We start from the raw sequence: 25363 nt of genomic DNA on the forward strand, positions 1-25363 counted from the left end.
AAATAATGATAAATGTATAGCAAGTAAATATCCAAAATTTTACCCACGTGAGCTATGATGGCTCCTGGATCGTGTCTAAGCGACTCTGACAAAGTAGCAAATCCTTGAGAATGAGCAGATGTATAAAGCATTCCTGTATGAAGTGTACACTGAGCTCTGCTTGCCCCAAAATGCACTGAATGAACTTCGATTCCATATTTACAAGTATAATTTTCACTGAAGTCGATGTGTACGATTAACTCTTCACATGAAACATTCGCAATAAGTTTTTCCAGGTAAGATTTTTGGTGTACACGTCGATATTCATGACCCATGAACTTTTCCATTTCTTCCTTGAAAATTTTAATTGCTCTTTTTATAGTACAAGTAATCTTCTTTTTAGCTGTTAACTTTACAGAAATAGGATATTTGGTCTTCTCATTGGCTCGATTTTCTGTGGACATTTGCCACTTTTCATAGCTAATTTCTTGTTCATGCTGGCCGAACTCACAACTGAACTGAACTTCCTTTTTTTGGCATGCACAACAGGTTCTTCGGAGACACTATTATCGCACCAATACTGCCTAACACTTTCTCCAGTGAATTTTCGCGCATGACATTTGCATTAAATAAAGCAACAATCAAAAGTGAAAAATTTTCATAAATCAAACAAGCACAAGTGTCACGATTTGAAACTTTAGAAAATATATATAAAATATATTTCTGTCTTTATCATCAGAAAGACTATAATTTCAATTGATATTAACACTGAGTTATACATCAAAACCTCACGAATTTGTGACATTTTCCTCAAAAGTAGACAACCTGCCACGGTTGGGTCATTTCAATGAATAACTTTACATTACAAAAATGCAATTCAAGCTAAAAGATTTTCTGAGCATTTTGAAGGTTGTGTTAGCGAACGTGTTGACAAACACGTAAATTGCAGTACACACAATGTACCCTTTCTGAGTGGCAAATTCCACGGTTGTGACTTGCACTATCGAAACATACCGTTTTTGGTTTCCGATTATATATAAAAAAAGACCGGTGTGATTAATAACGCTATATTAACAAAAAAAACAAGTAAGGAAGGCTAAGTTCGGGTGTAACCGAACATTACATACTCAGTTGAGAGCTATGGAGACAAAATAAGGAAAATCACCATGTAGGAAAATGAACCTAGGGTAACCCTGGAATGTGGTTGTATGACATGTGTATCAAATGGAAGGTATTAAAGAGTATTTTAAGAGAGAGTAGGCCATAGTTCTATGGATGGACGCCATTTAGGGATATCGCCATAAAGGTGGACCAGGGCTGACTCTAGAATTTGTTTGTACGATATGGGTATCAAATGAAAGGTGTTACTGAGCATTTTAAGAGGGAGTGGGCCTTAGGTCTATCGGTGGACGCCTTTTCGAGATATCGCCATTAAGGTGGACCAGGGGTGACTCTAGAATGTGTTTGTACGATATGGGTATCAAATGAAAGGTGGTAATGAGTATTTTGAAAAGGAGTGATCCTTAGTTCCATAGGTGGACGCCGTTTCGAGATATCACCATAAAGGTGGACCAGGGGTGACTCTAGAATGTTTGTACGATATGGGTATCAAACGAAAAGTGTTACTGAGCATTTTAAGAGGGAGTGGGCAATAGGTCTATAGGTGGACGCCTTTTCGAGATATTGCCATTAGGGTGGGCCAGGGGTGACTCCAGAATGTTTGTACGATATGGGTATCAAACGAAAAGTGTTACTGAGCATTTTAAGAGGGAGTGGGCAATAGTTCTATAGGTGGACGCCTTTTCGAAATGTCGCCATTAGGGTGGGCCAGGGGTGACTCTAGAATGTGTTTGTATGATACGGGTATCAAATGAAAGATGGTAATGAGTATTTTAAAAGGGAGTAATCCTTAGTTCTATAGGTGGACGCCTTTTCGAGATATCGCCATAAAGGTGGACCAAGGGTGACTCTAGAATGTTTGTACGATATGGGTATCAAACGAAAGGTGTTACTGAGCATTTTAAGAGGGAGTGGGCATTAGGTCTATAATTGGACGCCTTTTCGAAATATCGTCATTAGGGTGGGCCAGGGGTGACTCTAGAATGTGTTTGTACGATATGGGTATCAAACGAAAGGTGTTACTGAGCATTTTAAGAGGGAGTGGGCATTAGGTCTATAGGTGGACGTCTTTTCGAGATATCGCCATTAGTGTGGGCCAGGGGTGACTCTAGAATGTTTGTACGATATGGGTATCAAACGAAAAGTGTTACTGAGCATTTTAAGAAGGAGTGGGCAATAGGTCTATAGGTGGACGCCTTTTCGAAATGTCGCCATTAGGGTGGGCCAGGGGTGACTCTAGAATGTGTTTGTACGATATGGGTATCAAATGAAAGGTGGTAATGAGTATTTTAAAAGGGAGTAATCCTTAGTTCTATAGGTGGACGCCTTTTCGAGATATCGCCATAAAGGTGGACCAAGGGTGACTCTAGAATGTTTGTACGATATGGGTATCAAACGAAAGGTGTTACTGAGCATTTTAAGAGGGAGTGGGCATTAGGTCTATAGGTGGACGCCTTTTCGAGATATCGCCATTAGGGTGGGCCAGGGGTGACTCTAGAATGTTTGTACGATATGGGTATCAAACGAAAGGTGTTACTGAGCATTTTAAGAGGGAGTGGACATTAGGTCTATAGGTGGACGCCTTTTCGAGATATCGCCATTAGGGTGGGCCAGAGGAGACTCTAGAATGTTTGTACGATATGGGTATCAAACGAAAGGTGTTACTGAGCATTTTAAGAGGGAGTGGGCATTTGGTCTATAGGTGGACGCCTTTTCGAGATATCGCCATTAGGGTGGGCCAGGGGTGACTCTAGAATGTGTTTGTACGATATGGATATCAAATTAAAGGTATTAATGAGGGTTTTAAAAGCGAGTGGCCCTTAGATGTATATGTGAAGGTGTTCTCGCGATATCGACCAAAATGTGGACCAGGTGATCCAGAAAATCATCTGCCGGGTACTGCTAATTTATTTATATATGCAATACCACTAACAGTATTCCTGCCAAGATTCCAAGGGCTGTTGATTTCGCCTTGTAGAACTTTTTCATTTTCTTCTACTTAATATGGTAGGTGTCACACCCATTTTACAAAGTTTTTTCCAAAGTTATATTTTGCGTCAACAAACCAATCCAGTTACCATGTTTCATCCCTTTTTTCGTATTTGGTATAGAATTATGGCATTTTTTTCATTTTTCGTAATTTTCGATATCGATAAAGTGGGCGTGGTTATGGTCGGATTTCGGCCATTTTTTATACCAAGATAAAGTGAGTTCAGATAAGTAGGTGGGCTAAGTTTAGTAAAGATATATCGGTTTTTGCTCAAGTTATTGTGTTAATGGCCGAGCGGAAGGACAGACGGTGGACTGTGTATAAAAACTGGGCGTGGCTTCCACCGATTTCGCCCATTTTCACAGAGAACAGTTACCGTCATAGAATCTATGTCCCTACCAAATTTGAGAAGGATTGGTAAATTTTTGTTCGACTTATGGCATTAAAAGTAGTCTAGACAAACTAAAGGAAAATGGGCGGAGCCACGCCCATTTTGAAATTTTCTTTTATTTTTGTATTTTGTTGCATCATATCATTACAGGAGTTGAATTTTGACTTAATTTACTTATATGCAGTAAAGATATTAAATTTTTTGTTAAAATTTGAATTTAAAAAAATTTTTTTTAAAAAAGTGGGCGTGTTATTCATCCAATTTTGCTAATTTTTATCTAGCACATACATAGTGATAGTAGTAGCGTACCTGCCAAATTTCATCATGATATCTTCAACGACTGCCAAATTACAGCTTGCAAAACTTTTAAATTACCTTCTTGTAAAAGTGGGCGGTGCCACGCCCGTTGTCCAAAATCTTACTAATTTTCTATTCTGTGTCATAACTTCAACCCATCTGCCAAGTTTCATCGCTTTAACCGCCTTTGACAATGAATTATCGCATTTTTTCGGTTTTTCGAAATTTTCGATATCGAAAAAGTGGGCGTGGTTATAGTCCGATATCGTTCATTTTAAATAGCGATCTGAGATGAGTGCCCAGGAATCTACATACCAAATTTCATCAAGATACCTCAAAATTTACTCAAGTTATCGTGTTAACGGACGGACGGACGGACGGACATGGCTCAATCAAATTTTTTTTCGATCCTGATTATTTTGATATATGGAAGTCTATATCTATCTCGATTCCTTTATATATGTACAACCAACCGTTATCCAATCAAACTTAATATAATCTGTGAGCTCTGCTCAACTGAGTATAAAAACGTTCAGTGACGCCTGCTGATTGAAACTGACCCTTGCATGGTGCAGTCAAGGTCGCACTGTAGTAATACTCGCATAAACAATTGGACGACATTTTTTTTTTTTTCAAACCTAATCGACACTTTTCAAAGTAGAGTTAGGAATCGAGAAATGAATACCAGCAACTCAGAAATGTGAAATATTTATCAGTGAATAATGTATTTAATATAAATAAAAACTATTATTCCCATTATTAGCGATTTCAGTCTGAACCAAATTAAATCATTCAAGAATTGAAGTTGGCGAAATGCCACGGTTGTGACATTCGTATGGTATTGCCAATGAAAACTTGATAAAATTTTAATATGATGCAACAATTTATCCTAAACTATTTGAAGAAAGTCACTTTTCAACATTTAGCGTCCATAGTTCATTGATAATGCTTAATGAGTATTAGAAATCGCCAAGCGACACAAAACTGAGAGTTTGCGGAGAATCGCCCATATCGCGTTTTCAATCGGGTTCCGCCCAGTGCAAACTACTTCGCACAGAAGGCAGTTCATACATCTTCAAGTGAACTTGACCAAAACTTCTGGCCAATCGTATCATATATACAAAGCCTTGAATACAAACAAGAAATCGAAAGCCTTAAAAAGGGCCAACCTTTAACGGCAAATCTTATAATAATGGTGTGAAGATGATAGCGTGCGACAACATCGCGAGCTTGCGGTGGCTGGAGGAAGTGGTTTCAAACCTCCAAATGAAAGGCACGAACGCGCGGTTTGAGGTGGTGGGTAAGGCGCAAATCCCCATGGTACCAAAAGTTAAGGTATGAATACCATGCCTGATGAAGTCGGAGGAGATACTGCGACTTCTGCAGAATCAGAATCCGTACATACCGACACAGGATTGGAAGGTACTCTCTGTATATGGGCCTGCGGAGGAAGGTCAGTTCTACAACTGCCAAATAAACAAGCAGACGGAGGATATATTGCACACGCAGCTTGGAAAAATATACTTTCGTACAGGCAAAATTTATATGCGACTCAGGAAAAGAAATTCCGATTATAAAAATTATAACACGCTAGAAGTGGACCAGATGGTGCTGTGAGTCACACAGAGGAACACCCGCGACAATAGTTACAAGAGGTTGAAGGGGGCTTCGAACACTCTAAACCAAACTGGCAAGTGGAGGACGACGACGTCACGGCGAAGGTGATGGAGGGGGACAAACAGCCCAATGGTGCTGCGAGTCCTACAGATAAACCTTCAACAAAGCAAAGTGGCGTCGAGCGAACTCCTCCTAACCCTTGAATAGGGTTAGTTTGACGTGGAACTGATCCAGGAGCCGTGGATCTCATCGGAAGGAAAGGTTTCTGTATTTAGCGCGCGCGGATTTGGCGTTTACTATGCGCAAACGGAAGGATGGATGCGAAATTTAATAATGGTAAAGAAACAGCTGCATTCATATATGCTGCCTAATTACACTACTGAGGATCTCGCAGTGGTGGCCGCTGAGCAAAGGAATAAGCAGGCATTTATCCTGGCATCCTGCTACATGGCCCATGCTGCGGAGGTTCCACCGATTGAGTACAAGAGGCTAGTACAGGACGAAGGGCGTAAAGGGCGGTTGGCCATAGGCGCGGATGCAAATGCGCACCACAATGCGTGGGGAGGAGCAGATACGAACGAGGGAGACGAATCTCTATTTTGTTACATCCTGCAAACCAATTTGCAGATAGCCAACAGGGGAAATGTCCCTACATACATTGGTCCCATATCCAGCAACATTTTGGATATTACACTGAGCTCGGAACGTGATATATCAAGGTATGATTGGATGGTTCTTAATAGACCATCCTTCTCCGACCATGCGTATATCAGCTTCAGCATCCCCCTAGAGAGGGTAGAGAAGGGAGGACGCTTTAGAAACCCTAGGTCAGCGAACTGGACTAAATTCCAGAAACAGGTAGAAACAAAACTGGGACAACCCAAAGAGGTTGCCAATGTGGAGGAACTGGAGGAGTCTAATGAGTTCCCAACTAGGACGCTTATGACTGCGTATAACAAAGCTTGCCCTCTAAGAAGATTCAGAAGAAAAGCAAAGCCGCCATGGTTGAGCAATGAGCTGAGTCGTCTAAGGAGACAGGTAAAAGAAATGTTTAAGCTAGCAAAGACAGCGGAAAGCGAGCGTGTCGGGAGGAGTACAGGGATCTATTTAGGATCTAAAAGCGTGAAATTTCCAGGGCGAAGAGAATCTCATGGAAAACTTTCTGACAGTTTCGGACATAGAGTGCTCCAGCGAAATTGCACGGTTGAGAAAAGTTCTAGCAAGGGGAAACATAGTCCAGGGACTAATAAAAAAGAGAACGGGGAGTGGTCACGTAATAGTTAGGACTCCCTTGAGGTGTTTCTCGATACACATTTCCCATCGGTAGATGGTTTAGAAGAGCCAGGAGACAGCACTCACACTTCCATCACGGAGCGGTTAGTGCCGGGCTTCGTTACCGATACCGAGATCGAATGGACAGTGAAGACATTTTTTAAGTTTAAATCGCCGGGCCCGGATGGTATATTCCCGGCCATGCTACAAGTTTCAAGTAGGTCGGCCGTGGAATCGCTTAAAATAAAATACGTTGGGTGCATAAGACTGAATCATGTACCGCACTCTTGGAGAACTGCTCGTGTAGCTTTCCTACCAAAGGCAGGGAAGATCGGTCACGTGTATCCCAAAGACTATAGAATCATTAGCTTAACATCATTTCTGCTCAAAACCTTTGAGAGGCTGATAGTTGTGTACATAAATTCCAACGTGGATGAAAAGCTGCTCTCCATAACACAACATGCGTATATCAAAGGCAAGTCGATAGACACCGCATTGCATAGGGTGGTAATAAGTATAGAGAAAGCCCTGGAATATAAGGAATATGCTCTAGTAGTCTTCTTAGACATTACCGGGGTTTTCAATAATGTTTCTAAATTTTCGATTATGGATGATCTTAATTAAATTAAAGTACATCCAGCCTTAACGAGATGGATCGGCTGCATGTTAGATTGCAGGAAGATTACACCACAATGAAGATTGTACGAGGCCACGAAATCAGTGGACAGGAGAACGCCGCAGAGAGGGGTGCTATCACTTCTGTTGTGGACGCTGGTAATCAACCAACTGCTCAGGCGATTCGATGAGGGACCCGTAAAACTTACGGCTTACGCAGATGACGTTGCAATTGTCATAAGTGGAAAGTTAGCTTTTTGATGGATCGGACGCTTCGGGATATTCATACCTGGGCATTGAAAGACAACGCGGAGAAGATGGATATGGTCTTGTTTACAAACAGGGTCCCAAATTGGATCAGGCCTAAGTTAGGGGGGGTGACCCTACAGAGGAAACCTTGCACAAAATATCTAGGAATCATACTAGACAGTAAGCTGTCATGAAAGCTCCACGTGGCGGAGAGGGTTTGAAGGCTTCAACGGCACTTTATGCATGTAAAAGAATGCTGGGGTTACGTGGAACTTATCGCCCTCTCTTCCTCATTGGGGTTTTACAGCGATTGTAAGCCCTATTCTATACTCTGGAGTTCTTCTTTGTGGAAAGCCACACAAAAATCAACCTACCTCAAAAAATTAGATAGGGTATGCAGACTATCAATGCTTGGCTGCAACCAGGCTCGGTGCGTCGGGGCAGCTTGAGCGCCGACCATACGGCCATAGTAGTATAGCTTCATTAATCGCAAAACGAACAGACTACCTGATTCCCTATCTGCCCTTCGAGGGCGATCTTAAGGCCACAATAGAGGTGGACGGTTGGCGCAAGGGTGCTCAAATGGCGGACGAGGCGATACATGTGTTCACAGGTGGTTCCAAAGTAGTGGAAGGAGTAGGGTCTGCGGTATACTATGGTGATCCGGAAATAAACAGATCCTACAGGCTGCCTGATTACTGTAACATTTTCCAAGCGAAAATAGTAGCCGTAACCAAAGTAGTTGAAACCCAGGAAGAAAACAGCCCAAGCTGCAATCGTGTTAAATTTTATATTGACAGTCAACCAGCAATTAAGGTAATAATCTCGCACAGCACAGCATCTACATACGTATTAGGGTGTAAGCAGTTCCTGAAGAAAATCGGGACAGGGAGAAGCATACATCTATATTGGGTCCCAGGGCATATGGGAATAGATGGGAATGAAAAATCGGATGAACTTGCTAAAAAGGGCGCATTCCTAAAGCTTGTTCCGTAGACGTCCCGATTATACTGGGCGAGATTATGCGAAGGCGAGAGGTGCATATGATCGACCAAGCAGGAAAGGCGTGGGTTCAAGCGCGGGGCTGTAAAGTGTCGAAGATTATGTGTAGGTCGTACAACCTTAGACTAACAAAGTTGCTTCTATCATTAAAAAGAAAGGACTGTAGACCCATGATGGGTATTCTGACTGAACACTGCCTTCTGGCGTCACATGCCTTTAAATTAGGCTTGGTCAGTGATAGCAGATGTAGGAAGTGTGGGCTGGAGGAGGAAACGATCGACCACGTTCTGTGCTCGTGCCCTGCGCTTGCCAGGTTCAGACTCCAGCTATTAGGAGTGATACGTCTGTCAGATCTAGAAGCAGCAAGTGGCTTAAGTCCTAGAAAGCTTCTAAAATATGCCAAGAGGACGGAGTTATTTTATAACATAGTTTGAAGCTCGGCTTAAAAATTTCACATGGAACAACTTAAGACTCTTCTGAATTAAAAAAATTTCTTAGTACCTCTAAATCGCGGGTCCCCTCAGAAACCCCGGGCCCGGTGGAAGTCCCCCCATCCCCCCTCCTCTTTCATCGGACCTGGTTATAGTGTATGAAAACGTAAAAACGACAACATCAAGCAACTTTTGTCAAATTATTGCTGTACATAATGCACATTTAGGACAAAAACTACCACATAGTAATTTGTCAATATCCTTAAAAGCTTTTCTAAAAGTTCTAACGTAGCGTTCCAATAATATAACTCCCACTGTACGCTTGTGCCTGAAACTGTGCCTATATAGTATAGTTATCAACCAACAACTGATGGCAGACAGTTACAGCAATAAGGCGGCCACCATATGACGAGCGGCAGTAAATGACAGTATATACAGAAATGCCAAAGTTGCGGTGCAAATCTTAAGTGCTTCATAACGAAGTCCGTTTAAAAGGAGTGAATTTGCCAACAACCATTCAGTCGTCGCAGGTGTCATGGCGCGGGTCATCCTTCACTTAATTAAGGACGACGGGGAGGATGCCTTCGTGTTACTGTTACTGTTCTGTTGGGCCATCTCTGGAAGAGATCGTCGACAGTATAGTGCTAGTGCAGAATTGAACGAGTAGGAGCTAAGAGATTTTATGGCAGTCTGGCTCTCGCTAAAATAAAGGTTTCTTTGCCGAAATTGTATGTCCCTATCCTACCTGCGGCTTCCATGATGGCTGAAACTTCTTCCTGGAATACACTGCAGTGGTCGGGTAGTCTGAAGGAGAGCTGGAGGTCAAGTTCCTTTGAGTATACTCCACCTCCAACTCTACCGTTTAGCTTGGAGCCGTCCGTGTATATGGAAATGCTGCCGTCAATAGCAAAGCACCTATCCGACTCGGTCCAGTCATCCCTACTGGGAATGTTTATCTTAATGTGTGTTTCCGTTGTGTTCGCACAACGGTCCGTGCTAGGAGGAAGAAAACTCTATTTGTTTGTACTCTGCTTTAAAATATCTTAACACATCTTTGATCAAGACTTTTCCGAGAAAAGTGATGAGTGAGGTCTTGGTGAATTAAGGTAAACAATATTTGTATATAAGATCTTAAATTACGCAAAAAGAGGAAAAGGATCCTCGTCCCCGTTAACCGGGTACGAGTATCATCAGCTCTAATTCGAACAGCTACAGCTGCATATACTTTCTTGGTTTCACTAGGAACTGTATTAAGTGAACCTTTGGTTAGGAAACCTCTTCCGGGTCTGTTTAAATAAAGGTAGATATTTGACATAAGAAAAATGTAAATAAAAATATATCTTACTTTGTTGCGATCGGCATCTGATCGCAAAGGGTCCTCGGCTGCCAGCATCGCTGAGGAGAACATTATGCAACAGAGAATTACGTTTCCAAAGTTGCTGTGATTGCATAGCCAGTGGCAAAACACGCGAAACCTGAAAATGAAAAGTAAAAAGAAACTTGGTGAAGATATCACTAATGAAAATTTTTTTAGACTGAAAACAATTTACAAAGAGGATAAAAAACAAGAACATAGGCATATCAAATTTTGTTAAATGATATATGTGGCTAACTTTAGCATACGATACTGTAAAGCAAAATAAAAAACATTGTTGTTGGGTTTTTTGCGATCAGTTCGAAAATTTCAGGGACAACCCTATTTATTTTCAAATTAAATAAACAAACAAAACATATTTTATGTTGAAAAGCACATACATATAAATTAACACAGTATTTTTAAAGTAAACAAAAATTCTACACTTACAACAATATCGGACAATATTAACATTTACTCATCAGTACCACCTTGTGTGGTAGTCTTGTCATAACTAATTTGTTTTCTGTTTAGACAAAGCATGTATGCTGCGGCAATATTATCGCTATCTTCCTTTTTGTTCATGGTCCTTTCTCTGTTTTCTAAAATGTGCAAGCTTTCCAAGGTATATCTCGTCATTTCTCTTTTCTCCTTATCAATAATTGTCGTGTTGGTAAAATCTGCTGTATGGCCGTTGCTAATCATATGTTGTGATAGGGCTGTAGTGGGTTTTTGTTTTTTTATGTCTGCTTCGTGTTCGGCAATGCGAATACCTAGTGCGCGCTTTGTCGTCCCAATGTATGCTTTATCGCATTGCTGGTTTTCTTTTCCCATGCATTCAATTTTATATATGACGTTGTTTTGTTGTTGCTTGTCTATAGGAGACTTTGTTCTTGTGTATATTTTAGATAATGTATTGTTGGACCTGTAGGCTAGTGTGATGTTTTGTTCTTCGAGTATATTGTGATCGATGCTTGCACTTAATTTCGGTATGTATGTCACACTGTAGTATTTCTTTATATCTGTTGTTACTGTGTTAGAAGGTATGTTGTGTTGGTTGCTGTTTTTCATGGTTTCCTGGTTGATTAATTAGTGTATAAGGTGGTCGGGGTAGTTATTATTTTTCAATATTGCGTGTATCTTCTCTAAATTAGCGTCATGGAAATATCGGTGGCTTAGCGTTAGTATTTTGTGTATAAGATTCTTCGCTGTATTAATTTTGTACTTGGTCGGTTGGGACGAAAAGAAATTGATCAGGCGACCAGAGGATGTTGGCTTCGAGTACCAATTTAATTTGATTTTGTTGTTATCTCTGTATACGCGAACATCGAGGAAAGGGATGCTCGCGTTCTCCTCCATTTCCATGGTGAACTGGAGTTTGTGGTGGTAATTGTTAAGAATCTCTAGAATTTTATTCACGTCATTACGTTTTGCTATTGCAAAAACGTCGTCTACATATTTGGTCAAGAATTTTATGTCAATATTGTGTTGTTGTTTAAGCTCCGAGATGGTGTAGTCAAAAAGGTCGTCTATAATAATATCGGCGATTGTAGGTGAAAGTGGGTTTCCCATTGGCATTCCAAAAGTCTGAGTGTATATTTTGTTATTGCACATAAAGTAATTATTCTCTCTGAGACAAAAATCTAGAATTTGTTGGAACTTGGCTTTATTGATCTCAGTTTTATTTTGTATTTTCTCCCATTTTCTCATTATAATTTTAGTTGCTAACATTGTAGGTATATTCGTAAATAAGGACACAACATCAAAGGAAACTAAAACATCTTCGTCACACACATTAATATTATTCAATCGGTCTTTCAATATGAACGCATTCTTCACATTATGTTCTTCTGAAATAAGAGGTTTAAGTATTTGTCCAACGAATTTTGACAGGTTATAACTGGGTACCATAATTGATGAAGCAATAGGGCGTAAAGGTATCTGTGGCTTATGGATTTTTGGTAGCCCATATAGCCTCGGCGCTGCTGCGGCCGTGCAAGTTAATTGCTGTTTCTCTTTCTTATTTATTTGTTTTGTTTTGTAAATTTCCTCTACTATTTTGTTGTTTTTTCTTTGTAGCGTACTACTTGGATCTGTTCTAATAGATTTATATATATTCTTATCCTCTAATAATTCGTTCATTTTATCTGTGTACTGAGATTTGTACATTGATACAGTCTTACTTCCCTTGTCCGCATCTGTTATAACAATGTTAGTGTGAGCTTTAAGGAACGCTTTCGGCCGAATTGTGTTTAATGTTGCGTTTGAAAAGTAGTATACTATTGCTCACCTTGTTTCGCGCTATATCTTTAACCTTTTCGTCTTTTATGCCCATGATTACTTGTTCCATTTCCGCTATAATACGTATTGGCGTACAGCGAACTTGTTTCCGAGCGAAAGTAGCCACCTTACCTCCTCAGGAAAACTTACATTGGTTTTATTCACGAACCAGTTGTTGTTCTTGCCTATTCCAAGTTTTCTCATCTGATCTTGTTTGAGTCTCTCTAGTTTCGTATTGTGTGTCGATGCTGTTTCTTTTGCAGTCTTGTTACATTGTATGCGCTGTTTACTTATGAAAGCCTCATATTCTAAGGGACTTAAATTTGTTTTTAGCCGTTGTTGTGCATTACGTAGTAGATCTTTCGTTACTTTTATGTTAATATTTGTTTGTGTTATGTCAATATTAAGTGCTTTTGTTAGAAATAAACGTTTACAATGTTCCATTTGTTTCCTAATTTTTTCTGATGTTGTGCTAATTGTTACCTTCTTCATTGAGTTCGTGCGATAGTTAGGTATGAGCCCGTACTGCTCGCAACGCAGGAGAAATTTCAGCTGTTCCGTCTGTTTTGCCAATTTATGTTTTTGTTTGCTGTAGTGTTTTAATGTAATGCATGTATCTTTTCCGTGTTTGAACTTCATATGTTTGTAGAAGTCTTTCATTTTGAACCAATGTTGTTGTTTTGTTTTTCAGAATAAAAATAATAGTGTGCGGTAAATCGGCAGGCCTTATGAAATTAAATCTTGTTGGGTTTTTTGCGATCAGTTCGATAATTTTTATTTTTTATGATTTGTAGGCTAATTTGATCTAATTTAGCTGGTGCAAATAAAACGATTAATTCACCTTACGCCCGACGTTTCGCTGAATATTTCAGCATCCTCAGGGACAACACTATTTATTTTCAAATTAAATAAACAAACAAAAAATATTTTATGTTGAAAAGCATATACTGTTTAAGCCGCCTCCATCCCCATTAGACGGCGGCAATTCCTATGCGCAGCCGTGCGCGGCGAATGGAAAGGCGCCAACGAACACCCGCCACTGCCATCGGCGAGGAACAATATTCCATTCGCCAGTCAAGCATTATTACTCGGCAACCGCGGACGCGCTCCATTCTACATTCATATTGCATAAATTTTGAACATTTTAAATATCCAAATTAATGTCGGTTTTCAAATTAATATTGTGTTAACGTTTGCATTCTCTTTAATAATAAATGAACAGTGAATTTTATAACGTTTTCGAAGAAACTCAAAAATCTATTTATGGTTTATAAGAGTGTAGCGAAGAAAGACCCAAGTTTATTCATGGTCCTTCGCAGCCATCCTTGGCCCACCCTTAAATTAATGTAAAACAAACAACTTTTTATTACATCGAATATTCGTTCGTACAAAAAATAAAAAAAAAATAAATAAATACACAAATGTGCAAACAGTGGGTGTTCAAAAATATACAAAGAAACATATAAATTTAAAACAAAGGAAAACAGAGTGGAAAAAATATATATACATATATAAATTGGGAAAAAAATTTTTTGCAACAAACATAAGAAATAAAAAATATACAAACGTATGGTTTGAAGGTTTTCAAGTAACAATACAAATACAAAAATACAAAAAAAGAGAAAATACATATATGTATATGTACAATCTGATTGCTTCAGAAAACTTAAATAATCAAAAACAAAGTTTTAAATAATTTAAAGAAAAAAAGATTTTGAAAATTGTGGGTGCACTCATCATAAGTGCCGTTTTGGTAAAAATTTGTCAAGTGTCACAGAATTCTCAGCATCATACCTTGTGTGGGTGCATTTATTTTTCAAAAAATTCTTGTATACTTATGTACAAAAGATACAAACATATATTAATACAAACACTAATATGCACGCAAAAATTGTTTTTGAAAAGAGAAGAAGAAATTTTTGAAAATCAAAAATAAAAAGTTTAAAATCATCTTTACCCAGCAACAACCAGCTAAGCAGCAACATCAACCAGGTTATCATCAATAACAAGCGACCAGGCAACAGCAGCAATATAAAGAGCAACAGAATACAGGCATTGGTGAGTAGGCAGTTTTTATTTTTCATAAAAATATAGAAAATAATAAAACTTTTTTCCACAAAAGTTATATTATTTTGTGTAAACTGCAAAAACATATATATATATCCACATATATACATGAATAATGCGGAAATTTTCTTACCGTTGGTTTTACTGCAACTTTTTTGCAACCAAAAATTAGTAGAAAATATTCCGCTATACCAATAAGCAAAATCCGCCAATTATATATATATATATATGTATACATATTTCTAGTGGTATTTAACCAACAAAAAATTGCAGTTTACTTGCCTACTCAAACCCACTGTGCAAGAACAACATCGGCAAAAACTTCTTCTACAGCTGAGTTTACCCCGTTGTTCGCACAGAGCGTTGAACTTGTCGATACAGTTCAACTTCTTCCAAGTGATTTTTTCTTGTTTGCCAGCATTTATAAAAATCATAATATTCATACGTACATACTTACATACATGTACAAATAATTTCAAGTTGCTTTTCCAGCATTCATACTCTGAGAACATCATACGTGTTTACTCACACGTTCAAGTCGCTCTTCCAGCGACATTCTCCCAGCACATATAGCTACATTAGCAACGAGAGCTGTGTACTGCTGATCAAAGTTCTCAACCTCTCTCATAGTTGCAAGTTTTTCATCTTTATTTGCTGCACTCTCCCAACAGTGCATTCAAGCGCACTCAGCCTCACAAAGAAGCGCGACATTAAAGCGACGAAGAAGCGAATCAAAGCAAACTCTTCTGTTTGTAAACATAAACAGAGAAGCTCCTTTATTCACGTGCATACGTTCGCACAAACAAACATATATACATACGTTTGTATATTGCGCATGTACATTTGTACTTATTCTGTCGTACAAAACTAAGTTTGAGATATTTTCGTCCCTATAGGAACTTTCAAAAAAAATATCCATACAAACTTCAAGTACATATTATTATATTCTAATATATACATACCTATATATACCAGTAATTTACAAATACACGTTTATTTCCACACGTATATTTACACGTATATATAAGTGAAAAGTGTTTGTGATTTTTTTTTTTAATTTTATATTTTTTGGTTTTTACAAAACATTATACATACCATTAAATTCCGAATTTCGCGGATTTAAATCATTTAAGGAACGTCGTGTTGTCCGTGCCTGACTCTATTTTTTAAAAAAAAAAAAAAACACAAACACAAACACCGCCACAAATTTAAATTCCCTTTTTTAAATTTCTGTGGCACGAAGAGTTTTCCATCTTCGAATTTTGCGAACATTCTCTGAGCGGACAAATATTTTATTCGGTTTTTTTTTGGTGAAAACCCAAAAGGTTGCATAAAATGCCACTCAGTCCCCCAAAAACGTCCGAAACCGGGACAAAACAAAAAGGTGGCCCAAAGGAAGAAACGGCCAAGGAAAGGTCAACATCCCCCCGCCGGAAATCCAAATTAGTTGACCCATCCGCGCAAAAGTTCATCGCGGAAAGTGACAATCTGATGAGATACTGTGCAAAATTCAACGAAGCACGATTCAGGATCACACTGAATCGTATCTCATGATAAAGGACAAATCACTAGATGATTATTGGGCACGACTTCAGTCGGTTTACGATCTGGTATTTTCGAAACCAGACGAAAGTTTCTCTGAAGACTTCAAGAGTTCAGTGCAAGGCAAACAATGCGCCTGCCCTGATACGTATGAAGTGACAAAAGCAAAGATTGCCGATCAACTTTCCTTGATCAAAATGATGGCAACGCCGAGTCCACCACCCCGCGGGGTCAACCCCCGGCTGAGGCAAATATTTACCTCAAAGTCCCATCATGCGACACGGAGACCTTTTATGGTGGCTATGAAGAATGGCCCGCTTTTCGTGATATGTTCACAGCGGTGTACATTAACCACCCAAGGCTCTCCCGTGCTCAGAAATTGTACCATCTCCGGTACAAAACGCAAGGCAAAGCCGGCTCCATCGTCAAGCAATATGCGTTGAGCGATGATAACTTTGACCTTGCCTGGGAAGCTTTACGGTCACGATACGAAAACAAGCGGATCGTGGTTGACAACCAGATCAAATCCTTACTGACTCTTGCCACTATTCCATCGGAAAACAGTGAGCAACTTCAGAAATTGTAAAATACAATCAACAACTGCCTATACGTCCTTCACTCCCAAGGAGTTACGACAGACAGTTGGGATCTGATTCTGGTGTACATTTGTTCATCAAAGCTCCCCGAAACAACCCTGTCACTTTGGGAACAATCTCTCTCTTCTCGAAGAGATCTACCCTCATGGTCACAAATGAACGACTTTCTCACCTCGAGATATGAAGTCGTTGAAAGGGTCAATAGGCTTCAACCAAGCAAACAAAAACCAGTCGCTCATCAAAATTCTGCGCAAAACAGGTCCTTCAACAGGACGCAAACCCTTGTGGCAGAATCTAAAAAGGAAACTTGCCAATGTTGCAACTCCCCGCACCTTATTAGATTCTGTCCACAATTCAAGCGAATGTCTGTGCAAAACCGGGCAAACTTCGTAAAACAAGCTAAGCTGTACACAAACTGCCTTAGCAGCTCTCATATCATCAATGAGTGCACGAGCAAGTGGTCATGTTCGACATGTCATCAACGGCATCACACGCTGTTGCATACGACCCCACAAGCTCAACGTTCCACCCCGCGAACGAATGCACCAAACGTGCAGCACACAACTGCTGAGTCAACACTTCCCGTTCGACAAACGCAGAATAGCTCCGATTCAAGCGAGCTACCGTGTTGTTCAAAACACGCACCGGTTCAATCATTGCATGCAGCCAATGATAACCAAATTCTCCTTCCTACTGCTATGGTCGCATTCGAACACGAAGGGGAATTATTTCAACTGAGAGCCCTTATTGATCAGGGCTCGGAAAGAACTTTCATTTCCTCGAAAGTTCAAAAACGGTTAAAACTTCCATTCGAACATTCAAAGTTCGAAATCTCTGGCATGGGTGGACAAGTCGTACAAAAGTCCTCCAAACTTTGTCCTTTGACACTGGTTGCATCCAAGGCCATGAAAAGGATAAAGGCTCATGCCATTGTGTTGCCGCAACTAACAAAAAATCTACCAACATCCACCATTAGTCGCAAAATCTGGCAGCAGTTCAAACTCCTTGAGCTCGCTGATCCCAGTTGCCACATACCGGGTCAGACTGACATGGTCATTGGCAGCGACATACTTCCACAAATTCTGCTGGAAGGTATAAAAAAGGTGTGCGGTACCATACTTGCGCAACAAACCATTTTTGGTTGGATTCTCAGTGGTCCAATAACTGAAAATTTTGTGTCATTCTCGACACAAGTCCAAGCGTCAAACGAGACACTCAGTTCTCAACTGAGAAAATTTTGGGAAGAGGAGGAAATTCCACAACCTCCACAGATATCCCCCGAGGATCAAGCGTGTGAGCAGATATACGCAACAACCACGACACGTACACCAAACGGTCGATACATTGTGCGACTTCCATTCAAGGAAGAATTTCCTGAAAAGCTCTCCCTCGACAAATCCCGCCCGGCTGCTCTGCAGCAGTTTTTCAGCATGGAGAGATCGCTTCAGAAAAAGGGGGAGTTGGGTACAATGTACAACAATGTGTTGCAAGAATATCTCGACATTGATCACATGGAATCTACCGACCCATGCGAAATAACTTCGAATGGCAAGGTCTTCTCATTTTACTTGCCACATCATGCGGTAGTCAAACCAGATAAGGCCACCACCAAAGTTCGTGTGGTTTTCAACGCCTCTAAAAAATCTGGGTCAGGAAAATCCCTGAATGACGTGCTATACATTGGTCCAACTCTCCAACCAGATCTCATGCTACTAATTCTACAGTGGTGCATGCATAAGTATGTGTTCAATGGAGACATTGAAAAAATGTACCGTCAGATCCTTATACACGAGGACGGCAAAGATTTTCAGCGAATCCTATTTCGCAAATCGGCCAACTCCAAGGTTAGCGATTTCAATCTAAAAACGGTTACATTCGGCGTCAATTGTGCACCATATCTCGCTATTCGTACGTTGCATCAACTATCCGATGACAGGAAAGCGACATTCCCGTTGGCTGCAACAATTCTCAAGACGCAAACGTATGTCGACGACATCCTATCCGGAAGTCATACCATCGATAACGCCACTGAATCACTCGTTCAAGTGATAAACGCCCTAAAATCAGCTGGTTTCATACTAAAGAAACTAACGGCTAATCACCCGGCCATATTAGAACAGTTTCCGAAGGAGGATCTTCTAGAGTCCAACTTCTTAAAATTTGAGAGCACTTCCAATACCAAAACTCTTGGAATTCGATGGAACGCGCTCACGGATAAATTTTCATACACCATGCTGCCGGAACACACCCAAAATGCGGTCACAAAGCGACAAATTCTATCTTCTGTTGCAAAACTTTTTGACCCGGCAGGATGGCTGTCGCCAGTTATGATCCAGGCCAAGATGCTTCTCCAAGAAATCTGTCTGGATGGAAGCGATTGGGATGAAAGCGCCAAACCCGCGAAATTATCAAAATGGCAACATTTCGCAGAAAATCTGCCAGATATTTGCCACATCGAAATCCCTCGATGGGTTAATGTCGTTCTAGGGCAAGACACCCAAATCCACGGGTTCTGTGATGCCTCGGAAAAAGCATATTGCGCAGCGGTTTACATCCGCACACATGTGGGCAACCAAATAAAATCTTCTCTTTTGGTTTCGAAAGGCAAAGTTGCCCCCATAAAAACTGTAAGCTTACCCCGCTTAGAGCTATGTGGTGCAGTCCTACTCGCAAAACTGGCTTCAACTGTCCCAAAACAGCTCGACTTACAAGCATGCAACACATTCTTATGGTCAGATTCTGAGATTGTACTAGCCTGGCTAGAAAAATCTCCATCGACCTGGAAGACTTATGTGGCCAACCGTACCTCTCAAATTCGAGAATATCTTCCCATCGGCACCTGGCGCCACGTATCTAGCCAAGAAAACCCTGCTGATCTTGGCACACGTGGTTGCAAGCCGCATGATTTGATAGGCTCTTCACTTTGGTGGCACGGACCACAATGGCTTTCTTGCCACATTTCTGCACGGCCAAAGCCGGAAGCAGGTAGCGCTTCTCCACCCGAGAAACGCGAGGTCGAAGCATATCACGCACTCGAGGAAGAGGACGACATTCTTCAACGTTTCTCCTCATACTCTCGAGCTCTCCGTGTGATTGCATACGTGTTCCGCTTTGCGAACAATGCCTGCAACAAATCCAAATCAGTGGCAAAAACACATAATCCCTATCTGACGTACAAAGAGTTGCAACATGTGAAAACGCGGCTTGAGGCAATGGCACAATCTCGCGATTTCGGGGCGGAAAAGAGCGCCTTACAAAACAATATGCCAATAAGCAAAAGGAGCTTCCTTCTGGCTCTTGACCCATTTCTGGATGGATACGGGCTCATACGTATCGGTGGAAGATTGGAACATTCTACAATGCCATACAACAAGAAGCATCCAGTAATCCTTCCTCCGGATTCAAGGCTCTGCCAGTTGTATCTGGAGTTTTTACACCGCCTGCTTCTTCATGCAGAAATGCGGTTAATGCTCCAAATGGTGAGGCAAGAGTACTACGTACCAAAACTAAAGCCTCTTATAAAGAAATGCATTTTTCAATGCAAATCTTGCACGCTTTTCAAACAGAAAACGCGCACGCAAATAATGGCAGCTCTACCACCTGAGCGCTGCAATTTCTCACTCCCCTTTTCCACAACAGGAGTAGACTTTGCAGGTCCATTCCAAATAAAAGCATCGGTTCTGAGTTTGACCACTAACATAAAAGGGTACGTGGCTGTATTCGTCTGTTTTTCCACAAAGGCAGTACACCTCGAGCTATGCTCCGACCTTACCACCGAAGCCTTTCGCGCAGCATTCGCCCGATTCGTTCGCAGACAAGGTTATCCCTCAAAAATGATGAGCGACAATGGTAAAACGTTCATTGGCGCTCAGCGCGCACTCGAACGCGACTTCGTTAAATTTCTTAACGAATGCTCAGCGGACATTAAATAATAATAAACTGAACAGAATAAACTGGCAATATATTCCACCCAGCGCCCCTCATATGGGCGGCTTGTGGGAATCCGCAGTAAAATGTTTTAAAACCCACTTCAAAAAAACCGCTGCTACCCAAAAGTTTACATTCGAAGAATTCACGACGCTGTTGGTGCGTATTGAAGCAGTTCTCAATTCGAGGCCTCTAACCTCACTATCCCAGGACCCAGCTGACTTCACAGCGCTCACTCCGGGTCACTTCCTTCGAGGTGCACCGCTATTAGCCATTCCTGAGCCAAAAGCGGAAGAACTCTCCGGGATAAATCGATGGGAAAAGCTCAAATCGCTTCATCACCAATTCAGTCGACGCTGGAAAGAGGATTATCTGAAGGACCTTCAGAAACGCTATAAATGGCAAACGCCACAGCGAAATCCTCAACCAGGCGACCTCGTCGTAATTAAAGAAGATTCACTCCCACCCACCGAGTGGCGTCTGGGACGAATCGAGAACGTTTGCCTCGGACCTGACAATAATGTTCGGGTTGTAGAGGTTCGCACCCAAAATGGGCTTGTTATACGCCCCTTAGTTAAACTGTGCTTCCTTCCAATGGAGCACCCTTCGAGCACAGCGCTCTAACTTATATACGTTTCCCCTGCCTAATTATCTTTCCGTTTATCATCCGCTGTATCCAACTACTTCTCGTTTCTCTGTCTGCTCTTATACTTCCAGAACGACACCCATCTGGCTCCCACGGCAGAGACCGACAGCTGCCTTCAGTGTCGGCTCTGCCTCCACTACCACGCGCAGCGGACAGATCGAAGAAACCAGCGGCAACCACCAAACCGGAACATATGGCCAAGCGCACGATCACGCACACCCCACAAGGCCTGCCAACGACGTAATATAGCCAGTCGCGCCTCAAATACCACCATCCGCGCCTTGCAGGAACTGCAGAAGGTCCTTACAAGCACATCCCTGCAGGGCGGGCAGGATGTTTAAGCCGCCTCCATCCCCATTAGACGGCGGCAATTCCTATGCGCAACCGTGCGCGGCGAATGGAAAGGCGCCAACGAACACCCTCCACTGCCATCGGCGAGGAACAATATTCCATTCGCCAGTCAAGCATTATTACTCGGCAACCGCGGACGCGCTCCATTCTACATTCATATTGCATAAATTTTGTACATTTTAAATATCCAAATTAATGTCGGTTTTCAAATTAATATGGTGTTAACGTTGGCATTCTCATTAATAATAAATGAACAGTGAATTTTATAACGTTTTAGAAAAAACTCAAAAATCTATTTATGGTTTATAAGAGTTTAGCGAAGAAAGACCCAAGTTTATTCACATACATATAAATTAACACAGTATTTTTAAAGTAAACAAAAATTCTACACTTACAACAATATCGGACAATATTAACATTTACTCATCAGTACCACCTTGTTTGGTAGTCTTGTCATAATTAATTTGTTTTCTGTTTAGACAAAGCATGTATGCTGCGGCAATATTATCGCTATCTTCCTGCAACAGCAACCAACACAACATACCTTCTAATACAGTAACAACAGATATAAAGAAATATTACAGTGTGACATACACACCGAAATTAAGTGCAAGCATCGATCACAATATACTCGAACAACAAAACATCACACTAGCCTACAGGTCCAACAATACATTATCCAAAATATACACAAGAACAAAATCTCCAATAGACAAGCAACAACAAAACAACGTCATATATAAAATTGAATGCATGGGAAAAGAAAACCAGCAATGCGATAAAGCAAACATTGGGACGACAAAGCACGCACTAGGTATTCGCATTGCCGAACGCGAAGCAGACATAAAAAAAACAAAAACCCACTACAGCCCTATCACAACATATGATTAGCAACGGCCATACAGCAGATTTTACCAACACGACAATTATTGATAAGGAGAAAAGAGAAATGACGAGATATACCTTGGAAAGCTTGCACATTTTAGAAAACAGAGGAAGGGCCATGAACAAGAAGGAAGATAGCGATAATATTGCCGCAGCATACATGCTTTGTCTAAACAGAAAACAAATTAGTTATGACAAGACTACCACACAAGGTGGTACTGATGAGTAAATGTTAATATTGTCCGATATTGTTGTAAGTGTGGAATTTTTGTTTACTTTAAAAATACTGTGTTAATTTATATGTATGTGCTTTTCAACATAAAATATTTTTTGTTTGTTTATTTAATTTGAAAATAAATAGCGTTGCCCCTGAGGATGCTGAAATATTCAGCGAAACGTCGGGCGTAAGGTGAATTAATCGTTTTATTTGCACCAGCATAAATTAGATCAGACTAGCCTACAAATCATAAAAAATAAAAATTATCGAACTGATCGCAAAAAACCCAACGAGATTTAATTTCGGAAGGCCTGCCGATTTACCGCACACTATTATTTTTATTCTGAAAAACAAAACAACAACATTGGTTCAAAATGAAAGACTTCTACAAACGTATGAAGTTCAAACACGGAGAAGATACATGCATTACATTAAAACACTACAGAAAACAAAAACATAAATTGGCAAAACAGACGGAACAGCTGAAATTTCTCCTGCGTTGCAAGCAGTACGGGCTCATACCTAACTATCGCACGAACTCAATGAAGAAGGTAACAATTAGCACAACATTAGGAAAAAATTAGGACACAAATGGAACATTGTAAACGTTTATTTCTAACAAAAGCACTTAATATTGATATAACACAAACAAACATTAACATAAAAGTAACGAAAGATCTACTACGTAATGCACAACAACGGCTAAAAACAAATTTAAGTCCCTTAGAGTATGAGGCTTTCATAAGTAAACAGCACATACAATGTCACAAGACTGCAAAAGAAACAGCATCGACACACAATACGAAACTAGAGAGACTCAAACAAGATCAAATGAGAAAACTTGGAATAGGCAAGAACAACAACTGGTTCGTGAATAAAACCAACGTACGTTTTCCTGAGGAGGTAAGGTGGCTACTTTCGCTCGGAAAAAAGTTCGCTGTACCAACAACAAGCAAAAGTTTCTCGCCAATACGTATTATAGCGGAAATGGAACAAGTAATCATGGGCACAAAAAACGAAAAGGTTAAAGATATAGCGCGAAACAAGGTGAGCAATAGTATACTACTTTTCAAACGCAACATTAAACACAATGCGGCCGAAAAATTCATACTTGCGGCATTTAATCAAACGAAAGCGTTCCTTAAAGCTCACACTAACATTGTTATAACAGATGCGGACAAGGGAAGTAAGACTGTAGCAATGTACAAATCTCAGTACACAGATAAAATGAACGAATTATTAGAGGATAAGAATACATATAAATCTATTAGAACAGATCCAACTAGTACGCTACAAAGAAAAAACAACAAAATAGTAGAGGAAATTTACAAAACAAAACAAATAAATAAGAAAGAGAAACACCAATTAACTTGCACGGACGCAGCAGCGCCGAGGCTATATGGGCTACCAAAAATCCATAAGCCACAGATACCTTTACGCCCTATTGCTTCATCAATTATGGTACCCTGTTATAACATGTCAAAATTCGTTGGACAAATACTTAAACCTCTTATTTCAGAAGAACATAATGTGAAAAATGCGTTCATATTGAAAGACCGATTGAATAATATTAATGTGTGTGACGAAGATGTTTTAGTTCCCTTTGATGTTGTGTTCTTGTTTACGAATATACCTACAATGTTAGCAACTAAAATTATAATGAGAAAATGGGAGAAAATACAAAATAAAACTGAGATCAATAAAGCCAAGTTCCAACAAATTCTAGATTTTTGTCTCAGAGAAAATAATTACTTTATGTGCAATAACAAAATATACACTCAGACTTTTGGAATGCCAATGGGAAACCCACTTTCACCTACAATCGCCGATATTATTATGGACGACCTTTTTGACTACACCATCTCGGAGCTTAAACAACAACACAATATTGACATAAAATTCTTGACCAAATATGTAGACGACGTTTTTGCAATAGCAAAACGTAATGACGTGAATATAAATTCTAGAGATTCTTAACAATTACCACCACAAACTCCAGTTCACCATGGAAATGGAGAAAACGCGAGCATCCCTTTCCTCGATGTTCGCATATACAGAGATAACAACAAAACCAAATTAAATTGGTACTCGAAGCCAACATCCTCTGGTCGCCTGATCAATTTCTTTTCGTCCCAACCGACCAAGTACAAAATTAATAATACAGCGAAGAATCTTATACACAAAATACTAACGCTAAGCCACCGAGATTTCCATGACGCTAATTTAGAAAAGATACACGCAATATTGAAAGATAATAACTACCCCGACCACCTTATACACGAATTAATCAACCAGGAAACCATGAAAAACAGCAACCAACACAACATACCTTCTAACACAGTAACAACAGGTATAAAGAAATACTACAGTGTGACATACATACCGAAATTAAGTGCAAGCATCGATCACAATATACTCGAACAACAAAACATCACACTAGCCTACAGGTCCAACAATACATTATCCAAAATATACACAAGAACAAAATCTCCAATAGACAAGCAACAACAAAACAACGTCATATATAAAATTGAAT

At 40.2% G+C, this 25363-nt stretch overlaps 1 protein-coding gene across 1 annotated transcript in view; it reads right to left on the reverse strand.

The window, feature by feature from the left end:
- Positions 1–25363, reverse strand: part of Ca-alpha1D (Ca[2+]-channel protein alpha[[1]] subunit D) — a 6221746-nt gene that overhangs the window by 2602268 nt on the left and 3594115 nt on the right. Inside the window, exon 17 of the mRNA XM_067758067.1 lies at positions 10308–10437. Coding sequence (XP_067614168.1) covers positions 10308–10437 — 130 coding nt within the window. The remainder of the gene's footprint in view (positions 1–10307; positions 10438–25363) is intronic.

The sequence above is a fragment of the Eurosta solidaginis genome, chromosome X (assembly GCF_040869045.1).
Source record: "Eurosta solidaginis isolate ZX-2024a chromosome X, ASM4086904v1, whole genome shotgun sequence".
Classification (NCBI taxonomy): domain Eukaryota; kingdom Metazoa; phylum Arthropoda; class Insecta; order Diptera; family Tephritidae; genus Eurosta; species Eurosta solidaginis.